At 46.5% G+C, this 18,342-nt stretch overlaps 3 protein-coding genes across 6 annotated transcripts in view; 2 read left to right on the top strand and 1 right to left on the bottom strand.

Moving 5' to 3' along the window:
* LOC122621647 overlaps positions 1–18,342 on the top strand; it is a 107,091-nt gene that overhangs the window by 43,677 nt on the left and 45,072 nt on the right. The window lies entirely within an intron of this gene.
* LOC122621648 (serine protease 7) lies at positions 8,763–12,063 on the top strand. Its single transcript, XM_043799589.1, has 3 exons — positions 8,763–10,864; positions 10,983–11,418; positions 11,477–12,063. The coding sequence occupies exons 1-3, from the start codon at positions 10,687–10,689 to the stop codon at positions 12,054–12,056; spliced, it is 1,194 nt and encodes a 397-aa protein (XP_043655524.1). The 5' UTR covers positions 8,763–10,686; the 3' UTR covers positions 12,057–12,063.
* On the bottom strand, positions 14,009–15,986 carry LOC122621633 (heterogeneous nuclear ribonucleoprotein 87F). The gene is made up of 2 exons (XM_043799563.1): positions 14,876–15,986; positions 14,009–14,815 (listed from the first exon to the last, which is right to left on the bottom strand). Exons 1-2 carry the CDS (start codon positions 15,817–15,819, stop codon positions 14,269–14,271), a joined length of 1,491 nt encoding a protein of 496 aa, XP_043655498.1. The 5' UTR covers positions 15,820–15,986; the 3' UTR covers positions 14,009–14,268.

Here is an 18,342-nt window from a genome sequence, read left to right as displayed (position 1 = left end):
AACTAAACACAAATGTAGTGTGAATAAGCTTACAGACTTTTTTGGTTGCTGCTGCAAAGACATAATGTGTTCTTTAAAAGAGTCATAATATGAATTTCTTTTCTTCGGCCTTTATAAAGAAAGCATGTAAAACTTGTAAATTACTAAGGTATTAATGGGTATTTCTTGATAATTTATAATTTTTTACAGGATTAAACAAGCTTGTGATTTTGTGAAAACTACGCAACACATGAATGCGAGTATAAAACGCAGATACTGTGTAATGTGAAACGAGCACACGCGGAAATCAAAGACCAGGGACTTGAGGAGACTCGTCATCATGAAAGAAATTCTATGGAGGAACCGACCAACCTCATTATCCCATTGCCAACCGTTGGAAACCGAGTCGCAATTCGAAGTGATAAGAAAAGTGACTTTCTGTGCTTGGCACGGCTGTCGAATAGGAGAAACCCCGTGGTATCGTGCACTTAGAAAAAAGCCTGCCGGAAATAAAGTGTGATTTCATATTTGGTAGGCAAGAAAGAAAGAATGATAGGCTTATTAGTGAGTAATGTCCGCTTAACTTGAATAGAATGTCTGCAAGAATGTGGAGTGGATAAGTAGAAAGCCATACTTGTGGAATAACTGGCTGATGTGTAAGAACTTAAGAGTTACAAATTGTTCTCCAAGTGTGATGCATTTCTAGCTTAAGATTGCCAGCGCCTTTCAAGTTCGCCGCCCGCCAACTGAGGAGCGTTTGCGTTAATCGTAGTTGCGCTGCATCGCCGAGGCGATTGATGCAGTGTTCTTATCGGGTCTGTCGGCCAGCGGACCTTATCGACTTCCTTTGAGGGCCCTGCTCCTAAAGGCCGGAAGTAACGAGTGCCGTGTGTTGTGGTCGTCGCCGACGACTTGGTCTTATCAATTTCACAATTGCAGAGGGGCTTTATCTGCAGCCAGCATAAAAAAGCCCGCTAAATGTGAGGGAGTTTCGCTGTTTTCACTGATTTTCAACCTTTTTTCTCCAACCACAAAACCCTCAGCACTCAGCGCTCAACGCCCAACAATTAAAAATCATTTTTCATCTGCCGTTCACACAATTGCTAGTCAACTTTCCATTTTCCCCAGAGCACACGAGTCCATGGCAAAAACCAAAAACAAAAAACAAAAAAAAGTGGCAAACAAAGCCACACATCAACAGGCCGAAATATGGGAGTTGGGGTTTTTTTCGGTCCTCGTCCACTTTGTCATGCCGACAATTTGCTGCCAATATTTTGCGAGTTTTTTTCTGCTGCGGTGCGAATTACTCCGCTGGTTTGCCTTCAATTATGCAGCAATTGAAAAATTACTACGTGTACAACAATTTCGGTTTCAGTTCATTTTTTCGCACCTCGAAGTGGGGGGAAAAATAGAGAGAGAGAGAAATGGAGAAAGGGTTGAGTTTCTAGGCTGGCAGACAACAGGTTTTAAATTTGTCACCGCAACGACAAACATGACAAACGCCAAATGAAGCGCAAATTTAATTACGCAATTTTATTGGATTAACGGGCGCAACCTGAAATGCGGATAAAAACAAATTTAAATATGCCCACACACAAATATGCACACACATGTGCCCCAGCCACGCCCATACCCTGCCTTTTTTGGTCCACCCCAACGGAGCTGTTGGCCCGGTCAAAAGCCGTCTAGTCGCGTAGGTGAGTCGTAAATTTACGCGCCATTGTTGGCAGATTTGGCCCAACTCCCCAGCTTTCCAGCTCCCAAACTCCCTAATTCCTTAACCCCTTGATGCCCCTGTTGTGTTGACGCCAATGTTGGCCACCTCCACCCCCACCTCCCCCGGCCATGTGTGTTGTGTGTGTTATCTTCCTTTTTTGGCCTTTTCACTTATGCAAACGGAACATTTGAAAAATATGTTGGCAGGATAAACAGCAGGGCCACAAAGTGCAGCTGATGCCCCCAGACGAACTGGCCTCTCCAGACTCTCCGGCTTTCTGCCGCCCTGACGTTTTAATGAGCATGCAACGCTGCAACGTGCCCCTTTCCTACACAGAAAACAAAATCGCGGTGCTTTTAGCAGCAACGAAGATGCAGCATTGTTAAAGGTGTCGAAAAGTATGCAGCACAAAGGGAAGTCAGTACTTGAAAGTTAAGTAATATCTGGTTAGGAAGTAGAAAAGTTCGTTTCTCTCAGTGCACCACCCCATTTTTCACACCCACTTTTTGGCAGCCAGCATCCTTGTTAAATTCATTAGTAAAACGTTGCACCTTCAGCGCAATTTCCAGGCAGAGATAGAGGGTCCGGAGCACACGTCTGTTTGGCCTGATGTTGCCACACAGTTGCACAGTACACACGAAATTAAAACCTACCCCACCACCCATTAGCTGCCACCCCCTCCCCCATCCGCTCCACTCGCCTTTTGACACCGAAATATCAGCCACAACAACAGCAACATCCCCACCATGAACGAACAGACAACATGACATGATACCGATACTAAACTGACACTTTGACATGGACTTAACCCTAAAAACGCTTTGTTGGCTTTATTGGTGTCGGTTGCCCTCTGCTCTCTGCCCTCCCCCCTCTGTCCCCCTGCAAATTTGGGGGCTTATGTGTGGGGTATCAAGGTATCCACTTGATTTTTGCACTAATTTACGTGGATTAAGCGCTCGACGTGAGTGTGTGACCTGGGTATTAAGCTTAAATACCTTTTAATTGACAATTTGTGTTTGGCCATTTGATGCCTGATTTCGTTTATTTATTGTGTGTGTGGACGGGCTCATTAAATGTATTTAAGCCGGAACAGTGAAGAGAACCCCCATTAATCTTCTGACTATTAACGTGCTATATACACTCTACTGTATTTTATTAAAGTTTTTTTCAGTTTAAGGCCGCACAACCTTTGATTAAACTTCCGCACCCATTTCGCTTCTCTATCCAATTAACCTTTGGTCAGAAGTTTTCCAATTCTTCGGATTAGTTTCCATCGAAAAAAGCGCACTTCAGCTGCAGGTGTAGCTCTTCCTCATTTGTATGCCACTAAACTGTGTGGAGAAACTTTCTCCGGGCATTAAGAATTGTGTGAAATCAAATGCCCCCTTCCTTGGCCACAAATTCGATCCATCAGCGGCAAGTTGTTCGCTGGAAAGCTGAAAAGTCTCGCCACACAAGCGAAAAGTTGCACAAAAAATTGCTTAAATCAGCGGTTTTTTTTTTCGTCCTATGGTTTAGCTCACTGGGGGCGGAGGCGTGTGGCGTGGGGGGCGTGGTCAGTCAGCCGCTTAAGCCGCCGCACGGTGCAGCATCATCGTCTAATTGAACCCAACAGATATTTTCAATTAGCAGCAAAACATTTGTGAGCTAAAAAAGTTTTATTTAATTTTTTCTCCTCCGGTTTTTTCTCCTTTTGCCTGCACCTTGAGCTCAAGGACTTGGGGCGAGGTGGAGAGGGGGAGGTGAATTCCTGCGGGGCAAACACGTCCTGGCGCCAATAAAAAAAGGCACCTTAGTGCTGAGAACTTTGGCCAGCGGCGGACCAACTTTTTAATGCCATTAAAGAAGGAAAAAACGGCGGCGCTACAAGACGTGAAAACTTTGCCACCGCCTAAAAGGTGAGACGGAAAAAATTGCCAACCAGACTGCACAGGAAAAATTCGTTATTAAACATTCAAAACAAAATAATATTGTTATAAAAAAAAACACAAAAATTCCTTGAACTCGTTAACAAAGTAATCCTGCAACTAGCTTTTAAAGTGAAGTACTTATACCTAATTTGATACTAATATCTGAATGTGGCATGGTAATTGCTAAAAATGCAAGCGCCATTTAGACAGCGCCCATAAACAACGATGATCTTCTTGTTCGCATAAAATGTTCGTAACATTTTTGCAAGAGCCTCTTTATGCAAGTGCGTAAATTGAATTGATAAAAGCGGGCAGGCAGCACGAAATGCAAATGCAAACCGACTGCACCGAGTGCGACCGGAAATGACTACAAAATGTTGGAAATCTACAACTTGAGATAAGGCCCCAGAGTTCAAACAAACTAATTCAAAAGTGCGTGTCCTGTGCGTTTGCGGATGTGGCACTGTTTTCGTCCTGTTTCTGCCCTGTGCGCCGCAAAAGTATGCAACACAAATCAGCGCATAATGGCTGCCATCCATGTCCACATCCATGTCCACTTCCATGTCCACTTCCATGTCCACTGCCGATCCGATCCACTGGCATATTCATGCCCATGGCCATGGGCTGTGTTTGCATTTGGCTGCAGGAACAGGAACAGGAGCGGAAGGATGTGCGGCAGCGGTGCAGGACCTAGCAGGACCTCGACAGACCACGCATTTCAATAATTCTAATTAATTTATTAACGCTTATCAGCGGCGATAAATTTGCCATGGCAGCACTGTTTGCCCATGTGCCACGATGACGCTCCCCTTTGCGGGATTAGGGCTAGAACTCGGTGCCAACTCTTTGCGAATGCTTTACTTCTGGGCCACAGGACAATCAGTTCCTGACTGACAAACTGACTGACTGACTGACTGAGGGAACGACTGGCTGTCCACCTCCCCGAAGAAAGGCCTTTGAAAGTGGCACTGAAGATGCACATGGAGCGATAAGTTAGCCCGGCCCAGATTCGCAGCCATAAATGGAATGAAAAACTTGGAAAAACCCAGTCATTGACATCTCTCGTAAATAAGCAGGACTCGCAGGAGTCGCAGGACTAGGCGTTGATTTTAAAATGAGCCCATTGATAAGGCCGAGCTGGCACAGAAGTTAAAGAAAATGCTGAGGTGGCCAAAAAGCGAGTGGAGCGTGTGTTCGATACCCACGGGGTCGACTAACCGATACCCAGCATACAAAGGGTTGGATATTCTCTTATTAATCCTACGATAGTTCATGTATTTAGTTCTATGATGTTTCATTTCTTATTTAGGCTTTACAACTAGGTTCATTTTCGTTTACTTTGTCCTAAGAAAAGTAGCAAGCCCATAGTCCTGATTTTTACTAGGATATCCTTAACCGCTCGTTTGCCGGCTCCTTTTTTATTGTAAGCCTCGAAACGACTTTTGTTTCTGTCGCCCGAGCGACTGAAAGTGTTAAAATTTATTGACGCATTTAGATCAAAACTAAAAATTGTCTCCCATTTGCCTTCTCATTTGTACGGGCTCCTTTCTTTTTTTCTGCTGACTCGACAGGATTGGGTTGGTCCTTTCTTTTGCCACTGGCCCCCGAAGCCTGATTGTGGGTGTGTATGTGTGTGTGTTGGGTGTGTTTTGTTTTAATGCCAGAGTTGCCTGGCCAATCTGCCACGCCCCCCGCCCAGCATTCAGATTGCCTAGCCGGCGGGCAGAAGGGAAAATGCGAGAGAGATACCTTAATGCATTTTACTCATATTGAAAAGCACTTAAACGGCGGGGGTTGCGAAAATATGAAAATCATAAAAACCTTGGGAAGGGGCGGGGCGTTGCGGGGCGGGATGTTGAACATTGTCTGAAGGTTGCTTATTTTATTATTATTTTACAGGGAATTATCTCATTTGAGTGGAGTTTGCCCCGTGCCCTACCCTCCCATCCTCCCATCCTTCCAGCCATCCATCCCGATATCCTGCCCGCAGTCTGCTGTGTAATGTGTGCGTAATAACATAATATCCTTAAGATATTTTAATATTGCCTGCCGCTGTATATTGAACTGCGGCGTCGTTCGCATCCAGAACTTTCCCCCCGTTTCCCCTGGCACTCGCATTTTCCTGCTGCTCTCGGTCCTGGCCGCATTTCAACATATTTGGCTTTACTTTGGCTGCCGGCTTGTTTGCTGTTTGCTCCTCGCTTTTCTTGCTTTTCTTGCTTCCTGCGATTTAACAATACCTTTGTGCATCGTAAAATAATTGCCGCAGGGGTTTGTAATCTCCTGGGTTTTGGGTGGCTTGCAATTTTTACATTTCGCCCAAATTTGGCTCACCATTTTTCGTGATTTCATTTTTCGCCAAAGCTAAAAGGTTTCCCAAACGCAAGGGACATATTTATAGATGTTTGGCATTCCTGGCGATATGAACGACTTCATTAGGGGATTTTCATCGATTGCTTATCACGGAAAGGTGTGCTTTAAAGGAATGAAAATAAGTGTCTTTAGCTTGCCAAGTAACTGAATAAATAAATGAAATACTATTTATTAGACTTTTACACAGCACTTTCTTCGCTATTGGCTGTGAGCTAACTCCTGGCGTAATCCCTCTAAGTCCATCATATCATACTCGTATCCACAACGAATACCCATAAACGTAAGAGTCCTCGTTATCGGTTCTCACTTAATGTTATGAGAATTTCCCCTTCACCCCATCAATCCATTATCCAATGTTTCTCCTGCCTCAGACTTCAGACTTGTGTGTGTTTATCAATAATGTGCTCCACGGGCTTGGATCTCGGGCATGTTTCTGGTGTTTGCCTCATGATTGTTTTTAATAAGTCGCTGCCCTCTGCCCCCTGCCCCCTTCCCCTTTCCCCATCCACTTCTTCAGGACCGCTCGACATATGCGGCAACAATTTAACGTTGAGCTCATAAATAAAATCGCTGTCCCCTCGGCGACTCGACTCCATTTTCAGGGTTTCTTAGTCAAAGTGCGGTGACATTATTATTGGTAGAGAGTCGCCGAGTCGCTGGCAATTTGGGTATATAAGTATGAGCATAAGTATAAATATATGAGTGTGTGCGGCACTCGAGTTATTGACAAGTTTATGTGCTTAATCCTTCCATAAAGCGCGCCATTAAAATGCCAACAAAAGGTACTTTATATGAAAATTTCCGAGCCCCGCCCGTGGCGTCCACTTTTATCGTCAGCTCATCGTTCAAATTTCAATGAACGCGCCGAAATTTAAATGCTTCCCTGCACTGGGAAAAAAGAAGCAAATAGTGCTATTTAATCCATGGCTAAACTATATTGAATAAATAAATTGTAATTAGGAAGTTGATGAATGCGCAGAAATGAGTTGCTGTGCCAGTTCTTATACTTTCTACTGCTGTGATTTTTACTAGATTTTTTTCAGGTGTACTGCGAGATGTGCGTAGCTGCGTGAGCCTAAGACAATCGAATGTGGTGGGCGTGTCGAATGGCACACGAAGTCGAGGCAGCTGGTTGGACTGCCTGGACTGCCTCGAGTATCGGCACCATCCTAGTGCTCCCCATCCTCCAATGGGTATTGCCTGATATGCTCGGGTATTTTTATTGCCCGTGCCCCGCGCTCGCGATTCCGTATTCCGTATTCCGTGCATAATAGTGTAAAACTAGACATATATCTCCCGAGCGGCTATATATTTGCCCATGGCGAGCTGCTATTTGCGGCGAAACTCACGAATTCGTAATAAAAATGTTTCGCACTGCCAAACGTCGTGTGGCCAGAAGTGAGGATTTCTTTTTTGGGGAGCGAAATTGGAAATTGAAAACGGAATGGTTCCGAGCGGAAGGCCTTGCAAATGAGAGACAGGCATTAATTTTTTGAAAATTTTTATTTACCTCCCAAAATGAAGAGAGGGCAGGAAGTGCCGCCGATTTGGGGGAAACAAGTTGAACTCATTTCACAAGTGTTTACAAAGAAATATATACATATGTTTTGCTTTGAATGAGTAATACATAGATTGGTTTTTATCAGCAGGAAAGCCTTTAAATTTGAACTGAATTTCTGCATAATACATGAATTAGTCAGTATTAGAGATATCTCCAAGTTTACTTCTCTCGTCTCAGAACTACGTTTGAAGCTCTATATCCATGTGTTTCCTCATACAATCTCCTCTCCACCCAAAAAAAAGCTCGGTTTAGGGAAGAAAAATGATGGAACCTCTGGCGGAGCACATTTAAACGATTTCACATTTCTTAATGATTCTGACAGCTGAATGATCTTTCATTCGGCTTGCCCAAATGTGGTTTTCGTATACTCCGTTCGCGCCTGTCAGCCCCAATTTGAAACTCGGAAATTCTGAAATACTAAAAACACTGAAATGTTGAAATTCGGCCGAATTTGTGCCTCAAGTGGCGTCGGTCTTTAGTTAATGTCAGTCAGAGAGCAGAGCCTCCAGATGTTGCTTAAGTTCGGTTTGCCTTTGCTGCATTCTCTGTGGGATTAATTAGCAACGGGCTCTTTGCCACTACTCACTATGTATATATGTGCACTTGCACAACAAAAGACCTCATCAAAGGGGGCAACCTGATCGGGCTTTTTAATTTTAATTCCACTGCTAATACATCATCATCGTAGCACAAGTCAATGCAAAGGTGGTGCGGTGCAGTGGCCAGCGGCTGAGTGGCTCAGTGGTTCAGTGGCTAAGTGGTGCGGTCGTGCGTGTGTGTGATAAGTCCTGGAAAGCGCCGGACTACACGTTCTAATTTTCACAACAGTTGGTAATGCACACAACCCTCAGGACACCCCCTATGTTCGCCTTGATTTCCTCACATCCCAAAACGATGACTGCACTGGGAGAAATGTGTCAGATTCTTTGATACTTAGCACATTCTAAAAGTATGCAGCAATATTCTTTTGGCATGGCTTCTTACCACCTTATAGGAAGTGTTTTATATAACTATTTTTGTTTATTTTTAAATCACGAATGTGTGTTTCATATTTCATATTTAAAATGTTTCATAAATATTAAAAAATATTTCAATTTGTTAAGTGTAGACTAGTGCGAAAATCAAGTTGATGCCGCATCCCGAATCCGCGGCACATCCTGGTGGTGTTGTTTCCATTTCGTGTTGCCCTTGTTGGTGGTGGCAACGTCAAGGTGAAAGCCGCTTAAGGTGGACGTGGCTGGGGTGAAGGACGAGGCAGGAGTCCATTGTTAGGACTCAACATGTGCGCGATTGGATTAAGTGGCGAGCGACTGCGATTCAAGGACAATCAATGGAACAGCACGAGAGTCCTGGGAGTCCTGGAAGTCCTGTGCCCGTTCCTGTGCCTCGCCACCTTCTGTCCAAATCGAAGCTAGACCGCGTAACAGAAATCCATTAAGGTGACCGTTTTATTTGCTACATTAGCGGAGGTCGGGGTGGCGACTTAAATGCATGCATTTAGCCATCTGGCTGCATTTCGCCGGCACAAGAGTGTTAATTGAGACTTCTTTTTATTGCTTTCGGAGTGGGTAGTCATGCGGAATGGTCAGAATGGCCAGCCCAAGCAGATAGTCCCATTACGGAGTTCAAAAGCAAAGGTTTTGCATGCAAATCACGAGTTACAGGAAAAGGATACGTTACAGGATTCGGGCAGCTGCTACTTGGCGCTGAAGAACGCCCACGTGCCATAGAAATGTTGTAGAAATGCCGGGAATGCCGTCCCGGAATTTCCAATCAATTTTAATTGGCACCCCATCGATGGATGACAGCGAGAAGAAATCCAAAATATTTGTACATAATTTTAATTAGAACATTTTTCTATTTGCGCAATTTATCTTGTGAGCTTGTGCCGCCGGGACACTTTACTTAGAAAACGAACCGGTGGCACACCAGACATTCAATGGGTGTCAGTGGCAGTGCAATAAATTATTTTAAACGAGCATATCGAAGATGTGTCGCCCTCTAAAACTCAACTCACACACATGTCGCCGTTTGGCTACAAATATTCCAAATATTTTTATGGCTAGATCCCTGGATCCCTGGATCCCTCGAGCTGGGCGTAGGTATCGTCGTAGGGATTTATGTGCAATTGGGGGGGACTCGGAAATAGGAGATAAATCTGCTGGCCACTCAAGCGGCCAGCCAATCAAAGTTGCAGTCACTTAAATGCTCGCAGCGGGACGCTCTCTCACTCTCTCTCTCTCTCACTCTGCTGCCGGAAAACTCATTTAAGTTTTCCTCGGCCAGAGAGATAGGTGAAAAGGATAAGGTCGACTCCAAGGGATTGGCCAACTTTGGTCCGGCTTAATTGCCCAGTGTCCTTGCAGCGAAAGGGGCGCCTTAATTGCCTCAGCCTCTGATTCCGATTCTGATTCTGACTCCGACTCTGTCTTTTGACTCCAGTGCTTAATTGCCATTCAGTCCTTTTTAATGGACTCCACTGTGCGGGGACAGTGGTCCGTGTTCATTAATGACCACCACGGCTAGATTTCCGCTCACCTCCTTTCGCAACTTTTGCGAAACCCTGTCGATACCAGATACCAGATAGACTTGCAAATGCCAGCATTTTAATGGCAGCATTTTTGACTTATCTCTCCATCTGGGCATCCTGCATGTCCTGCGTGGTCCTGTGTGTCCTTCGTGCTCCTTTGGGGCACTCTCAGCTCGTTTGTGTTGCATAAATTTGCCCAAATTGTTTTGCTACCGTCCGATAAGACGCCGTCGATGGCATGACAATTAGCCCGAAACTACATTTAAAATATTACTTGTGGTCCTCCGCGTCTGTGCTCCTGCATTCTGTATCCTGTATCCTTCAGCCCCTCTCGTCCTTTGCCAGCATTAATTGTTTCTTGGGGTCGCCTGTCGAAAGTGCAAACACAATCGGATTGCTGATATCCCGAGTATTGACTATTCGTCGAGAATGACAACGAGTCAGTGGTTCATTTTGGGAAATACATGTTGATTTCGAAACTATAGTCAAGCAAGTATTAATTAACAATTTTCTGTATCTTGGGTTATTTCTAAAAGTAGTGTTTTTTGGGATTTTTTACTTTGGCTTCCAACGGTCTACTTTTTCACAGACGCGTTTATGGTTCCAACTTATTGAAATGATAACAGCCAGTAATCGCACTCAACTTAGCAGAGAAAGACTCTGGCATTTTTCTCGTGTCCATCGAATAGACCGTAGTCGAGGCTTCCGAAGTTCAGTCGCAATCGCAATCGCAATGAAGGTGATCGCAGTGGTTTTGCTCTGTGTTTTGATTAACCGCACGGCCGGTACAAAATGTAAGTGCACAAAGTGGAAATAAATAATTCGGAATAAACAGCGAAAGAAGTGGACAACGCAATGGACACTGAATACCGAATAATAGAACTCGGCTTACATATTTATGGTCGTTTACAGACCCAGAATGTCGGAATCCCAACCAGCGACGTGGACTGTGTGTGTCTATTTACTTGTGCGTGCCCCTGAACTCGGTAATAGCGAAGGGTGAACTAACAGACTCTGAGAAGCAGTTCATCTTCGAATCCCGTTGCGCCTCAGACCAGAGCATCCCGCCAGTCATCTGCTGCACTGCGGATAAGGACTACGACAGGACGGCAGATGCCAGATTGCTTCCCGATCGGTCCATCTGTGGTGGCGACGTAGTGCATCCCCAGATCCTGCATGGCACGGAAGCTTTGCTCACGCAATACGCGTGGATAGCGCTACTGGAGTACCGTCCACCAAATGGACTGCAATTGAGAACGGACTGCGCGGGATCACTGATCAATCACCGATATGTTGTAACAGCGGCTCACTGCGTGTCGGAAGGTACCAAATACCGAAACGGCGACCTGTAGGCACTCCAGTATATTTGTGGCTTTCGTTTCATTATTAACGATGCATCTTCTCAGAGTCTCTGTGAGATTGGGCGAGCACGACACTAGAACCGCGGTGGATTGCCAAATGGGAGTATGCCTACCGAGCGCTGTGCGCATCCCGGTCGAGCAGATCCACATCCATGAGAGCTACGGAAGCCGTACATACTGGTACGACATTGCGCTGATCCGCTTGGCGAGAGATGTTGCCTACTCGCCCGCCATTCGACCTGTTTGCTTGCCCTCGACTGTGGCTGTGCAGCACTGGCAGGCCGGCCAGTCGTTTACGGTGGCAGGATGGGGTAGTACCGAGACCAGCAGGAGGAGCCCTGTCAAGCTGAGTTCGGTGCTCACCTACGTGGATCCCAATTGGTGTGTTCACACGTACTCCAATTCTATTCCACTGGGCGAATCGCACCTGTGCGCCAGTGGTAATGGGCGCGGCGACAGCTGCGAAGGCGACTCCGGCGGACCACTGATGGCATTCCAGGAGGGCGTCTGGGTCCTGGGGGGCATTGTGTCCTTTGGCCAGGAATGCGGCTCTCACTACTTTCCAGGTGTCTACTCAGATGTTATTTTCTACGACAGTTGGATCAAGGAGACTATGCGACCATAAATGTGTGCTCATATGTACATACATATATGTATATGTACCTCTTTTTTAATCACTCCGCTGCTCCGACACTGCTCCTATCAATACATGTTTGAAAACATTCTTCTGATTAAATAAGCATTCAAATAAGCATTCTTCTTGAGTGCCCAGCACTGAGTTCCAACATTTTCCTAGCTCATTTCAACCTGCCACTTGAGGCAGCCTCCGCCCATGATGCACTTACATTTAATGAAAAAAAGGAGCATTATTATTAAATTATAACCCGGGAAAAGACCCCTCTCTCACCTTCTGCGCTGCTGCCATTCGAGGGCATGACATAAACATAAACTTTGCGCCTTTTGTGTGAGCGAGTCCTGCGGGTGTTCCGTTCCCTGTGTATGTATGTATATGTACTTATCCTGATCCCGGCCGGCGGCTAGCAGCAACAACAAGAGCGGCAACAAACACCTTTAATATTTTCATTATGAAGTCATTCAGCGCGATTATTAACGCGTGACCCCCAAGGCGATGCACAGCAGCCAGAGCCAAAGAGAGCGGTCAAAAGCGGACCAAAGTTCAGGTCCACCCTAATGGACAACAGCAGCAAAGCTGGCGAACAGTTTTCAGTGCACTGGCAGAAAAGGTTTCTCTTGATGTAAAGTGTAAATGAGATAGGACATAGAAATGATTTTAGTTCTCGTTTTGAGAGCATCTACTTGAAAGCTTGATTTGGGAAATAATCAGACTGTTCAGACTGTGATTTAGAAAGATTTTCTCTGAGTGTGCTCCCGCGCTGAGGTAAATTACAATTTTTGCTTATAAGTGGCAGCCGATGGGCAAGTGCAGCTGTACCTAATAATCATAATAATTGCGCCATGGGCGTCGACAGCGTCGTCAACTTTTCCAGACGCCAACGCCGCCCCCATTTTCCCCGCCCCGCCCCGCGCCGGCAACAACAATTGCTTATAAAGTGCGTGTGACACATTAACGGGAAAAGTCCGGCGCGAAAAGCGGGAAAGCCTTGGCAGACAGGGAAAAAAGGCAAATAAAACTCGCGGCCAGTGGGCGAACTTCAAAAGAAATAAAAGGAGAGGAGAAAATAAAAGAAAGAAAAGTCCTTTAATGCCGTGAATTTTCCGCGGGATTTCTATAAAGTGCAGCGGGGCGGTGGGGGGGATGGGGATGGGGAAATTAGATGGGGGGTCACTGCGGTTTCAGCCGCGCAAATTGAAAAAATGTTCGTGCGTAAATTGGCTTTTGGACCGGGGATGCTCTCCATATCGGCCAGAAATTTCAAATGGAAACGGGCAGGGGCGTGTCCAGGTCAGCTCACATCCGCAGTTCTTTCCACTTTTTCAAATTGAATTTCGTTTCGAGAGCTCCTGAGCGGGCCAAGCGGAAAGTGAAAGTGGAAAGCGGGAAAAAGGGGGGGAAAAGCAAAGGAATAGCGAGGAAAAGCCGGGAAAACCGGCAGCAAATTAAAAAGAAATTAAGCCAATTTGCCTGTACAAGCCAGGATGTGCGGCTCAATTTCAGAAGCCGTGGCCAAAAGTGGCCGCGACTTGTTGTGGCTCGTAAATCTTGGCCCATAAATACCAGGGCCTTCTGCTCCTTTTCGCCTCACTTGCCAAACGTCTTTATTCCGGCGTAAAATTCTTTAATCTCGTTCAATTCAATTAGTTCAAGTTGACTAGTTAATGCCGCTCCAAGTGTCCGCGAATGTCCTTTGCGTCCGCCGGAGGTGAGCTATCTTCCTGCACCCCGACTTTGTCACCGAGCATTAACTTTTGCGATTTATGGGTACTCCAAGCGGAATGGCTGAATGGCTGGCGTCCTGATGTTTATGGTTATCTGGGGCTGATCAGCCTCTAATTAGGGAAATAACCTTTCCTACTTTCTGGAGTAGAAATAAATTAGGCATAGTGGTAGAAATATTTTGGCATACCTCGTACTTCCTTTACTAAACAGCTTTTGCATATGTTTGGTCAATGATTTATTTATTTCCTCGCCTAATCACTGAATTTAACAAAAGCGTAAGAAAAAGGCCAATGAATTACACAATGTGAATTTGGAATACGTTTACAGTGGAAAGGCGATTGCCGTCTTGATTCCCGAGGACGAAGTGTACGAACATCAGAGGATACAAATCTAATAATATAATATAAGAGGCCTGTGAAAAGTTTATTGAAAGATCTCGCCATGCTGAACCCAAGTGATCGAAATCGCGGCATCCGATTCAGTTGTCGCCCACAACTGGCCCATGATCACTTGGCCCTCCTGTCGATCCTGCGAAAGGAGTGGACGCACTCAAGGCATCGGTTATGGCCTCCAAGTCCTGACGTGGCGAGGATACGGGCGTGGAGCTGTCGTCGCGGGGCTTGGCCTTTCCGAAGATCAGAGCAGCCTGCTTGGTCTCGGCCAGCGAGTTTATGGGTGCAGTCACCGTCCTTGGCTTCAGCACCAGCTTGGGTCGATCATCGTCGTCGAGTACTCCGAACTGATTGCTCGAAGTGGGACCGGTTCCGGATGATCCCGATTCGGATACTCCGTGCACGGGATTACTGTTGTCCCCGCCAAAGTTGCCATTGTAGCTGCCAGAACTGCCAGCGTTGTTGGGATTGTAGTGTCCTCGGCGATCGCGGTTGCGATTCTGCACAAAATTCGTATAGTTGCCGTTTCCATTTACGCTCCCGAATCCGCCGCCTCCATTTCCATTGAAGTTCCGCTGCGGATTCCCGCCCCTAGCCACTCCAGCGCCTCCTCCGCCCGCGCTGTTCAAGGAGCTGGAAATGGAATTTGCAGTCAAGGTGATTTAAGTGCTCGATTGGCAGTCCATTTCTTACCGATTGAAGTTGTAGTTGCGATTGCGCTGAAATCCTCCACTGCTCGACGAGTGATGATCCTCGCGGTCATCGTAGTGACGTGGAGCTCCTCCTTGGTAGCGATTGCCATTGCCCATTCCGCCACCGCGATCACCTGCACCACCACGGCTGTTGAAACCACCGCGAGTGGTGCGGTTGTAGTTGATGGACGTGGTGCTTTGGGTGGGGCTGCTGTTGGACATGTGGTGGTTGCTGCTGCTGCGCGCCTCCCGCCGGCGACACTGATGCGATCCCACACTGTCGTCCCGCCGATAGTTGCGCCTTTGGTAATAGGGATTGCTACCGTTTCCGCCACCGGCGCCGCCTCCTCTGCCGCCGCCTCCACCTCTCTCATGACCGCCCAGACTTTGGGAGCCACCACCTGGAGGAGCGCCGCCAGCTCCGCTGGAACCCGGGGTCTGCCGGCGATGGTCGGCTATATCGATGCGCAGGGGGGCCGAGAAGTTGTCCAGCTTGATGCGGCCGTTGCAGGAGAGAGCCCTCTTCAGCTGGGCCAGGGTCTCGAACTCCACGTAGCCGTAGCCCTTGAACTCATCGGTCTCACGGTCCTTGATCAGGCGCACGTTCTTCACCTCAAAGTCCGAGAAGATCTTCATCACATCGCCCTGGACGAGACCCTTGGGCAGGTTGCCCACATAGGCGATGAACGGTGGTTCCGTGGGCACCTGACGCTGCCTATCGCGATCCCTGTCACGATTGCGATAGTCGCGGAAATTGCCGCGATTCTCCCGATTGTCGCGATTGTCCCGATTGTCACGATTGTCGCGATTGTCCCGATTATCACGATTGTCCCGATTATCACGATTATCACGATTGTCCCGATTATAGTCTCGATTGTCGCGATTGTAATTGCTAGAGTGGTCGCGGCTGAACTCTCGGTCCCGCTGGCTGGAGCGATTGGCCATGCTCTTTGGTCCTAGTCCCGATCCTACAAAAATATATGTACCTAGCCGTAGCCACGCAAAACCTCTAACCACGGACACACGGAACACCAAACGCTGAAAGAAAAGTCCGGAGCTCGATATTCCAGACGCTGTTGATAAGTCTACGCGAGACAAGGGACTGGATTTTGGAGCTACAGGGCTGCTATAGATTTCTGACAGCCCGGAGACAGTAATTTCAACTCCACTAGATTGAATTTTGTTCAAATATATGAAGTGTCACGAATTTATTTATAAGTAAATTCGCATTAAAAGTGTATACGATGTATACAACTTGTTTGAAACCGCGCAAAATGGCAGAGATCTGTTTACAGCCCAGCTTGAATTAAATCTGCTGCATGCGGAGCACAGAGCTCCGAGTTAAGGTAAACCATAAATGATTAATTACGGCGCCAGGCTCCAGACCCATTCCCCTTTTTTTTCGCAAAACATGTGTAAGCAGCAGCTCCATCTTCTCCGCCAGTTTGTGTTTGTTTTATGGATAATGCCAACAAAAGCAGCAACAGCCAGTACATGAAAAAGTCAACAGAAAATAGTGCAGCAGCAGCAGCAACAGCATCAGCATCAGCAACAGCAACAGCAGCAACGTGATGCGCAGCAGCAGAGAAGCGCTTTCTGTTTGCCCCGCGAACTCATGACTCATTTTTGTACATTTGTCAAAATGTGTGCCATACATCATTTTAAACAGTGGCGCCTGGGGGAGGGCGCAAGGTTGCGCAGAGTGAGGGATCACTGTATTTTAGCCACAGCCCGGCTTTCATTGAAAGCCCCGTCTCGTTCTCGCTCTATCCTCGCCATTCAGGAAAACCTTGTCCCAGTGTTTCGAAAGACTCAACGCATGGAGTCCAAGATAAATCGCCAGCAACACGGAATTAAAAACTGATGTAGCGATTAATTTATCACTTGCAAGCAGTGCACTGAGAACAATCTTGAGCACTATTTATACCCTAGTGAGGAATTAAGTACTGATAATTAATATAAAGGAAAGCACTGTTCATAAACTATCTTTTGTCTTCATGGAAGAAGATAGTTCGTTTTAGGAAGTTGTTGAAACTGTTTTGTTTTAATTCAATAGAATTGCCATAGCAAACGCAGTTGTATACGTAAACAGGGGTTTACTTTTAGGGAATGCTATGCATTTCTCGCAGTGCATCTGGAAGAAGAGTCGCAGCTTCTGGCAATATTTAACTAACAAGTTGCACTGAGCAAGTGGAGGGCAGAGTGCAGAGGAGACGTTTGAATGGTTCTATCCGAATGGAATCGAAGTGCACGGAGTTGGGCAGTAAATAAATTACGAGCGGCAAATAAACGCGCTTCATTGCTCCATCGATGGACAGTGTAGCCTTGCTGGAGAGGTGGAAAATGGGGGGCGTGGCAAAAGAAGAAGGGAACCAAAGGGAGAAGGGAGATGTATGGACAAACAGAGACAAACAGAGACAAGCAAACGGAAACGGAAACGCTTTCAGCTGTCGAATTTGTATGAGTGCATGAAAGTGGCCAGTCTCTAGTCTCCAGTTCGCAGCGAATCGAGAGCTTTTGTTGTAAGCGCTCCATCATTTGATTGTTGCAACTCGGGCGAAGGACTCGGGCGAGGCTCATGGCTCATCGATCAGAATTAATAAAGATTTGGTCCTCGGTGATTGACTGACTGACCCACCTCGACCAGCTGCGCTTTCCGCTTTCCATCCCCACACTCATGAAACTTTGGAATCGAGCATTTGTTTCTAATCGGGCAATCCCACTTGAATGGCACAGAAGCGTAAACGATTTTAGTATTACACGACATTAGCGAAATGAAATTGATTTCGAGGCTGCTCCAGAACCACCCACCATCCACCCAGCATTCATAATCCACCATCCCTTGCGAGCTCATCATAATGATGTGTGCCGCAAGTATGCAGCGAAAGTGTTTCACTCCATTAGTGCACTTGTAGTACCAGTACCTCGCATATCATTCGATAACTCGGTGGTCGGGGATGTTGGCAAGGAGCGCTCACTAATCATATTAAGCGAAATTCATACGTCGCCGCATTTATGCGATTTACCCAGGACACGCAGGACACGCAGGACACGCAGGATACCCGAAAATAAGCAAAAACCAACTGAAAACATACAGGGGGTAGCTTGTAGCCATTGTTGTGACTCGGTCTGGCAACATTTTTCGCTGTCGTTTAAACTAATTGAGTGTTACAAATTTTATGTGCAAAATCTTTAAGCTAAATTGAAATTTGTTTTCCTTTTGCCCCGCCGTCGTACATTTTGCCACATACGCTGCTCATACGGTGCTCACTATCCCCGTAATCCCATATCCCATATACCATGTCCCGTATCCGTAAGTGAACCCATTTAATGTTATGTGCACATTCTGGTTGCTCATATCCGCCAGTGCGTCGAACCATTTTAAAATGCCCGAGTTGAGGTATGTTCCACTGTTTTGAGTCTTTGTCCACGAAACTCGGCCTACGGGGTGGAGTGGCTTGCCTTTGG

This window comes from Drosophila teissieri, chromosome 3R (assembly GCF_016746235.2).
Source record: "Drosophila teissieri strain GT53w chromosome 3R, Prin_Dtei_1.1, whole genome shotgun sequence".
Taxonomy (NCBI): Eukaryota; Metazoa; Arthropoda; class Insecta; order Diptera; family Drosophilidae; genus Drosophila; species Drosophila teissieri.
The sequence above is the reverse complement of the archived record's forward strand: the minus strand, read 5'-3'. Positions and strand labels throughout refer to the sequence as shown.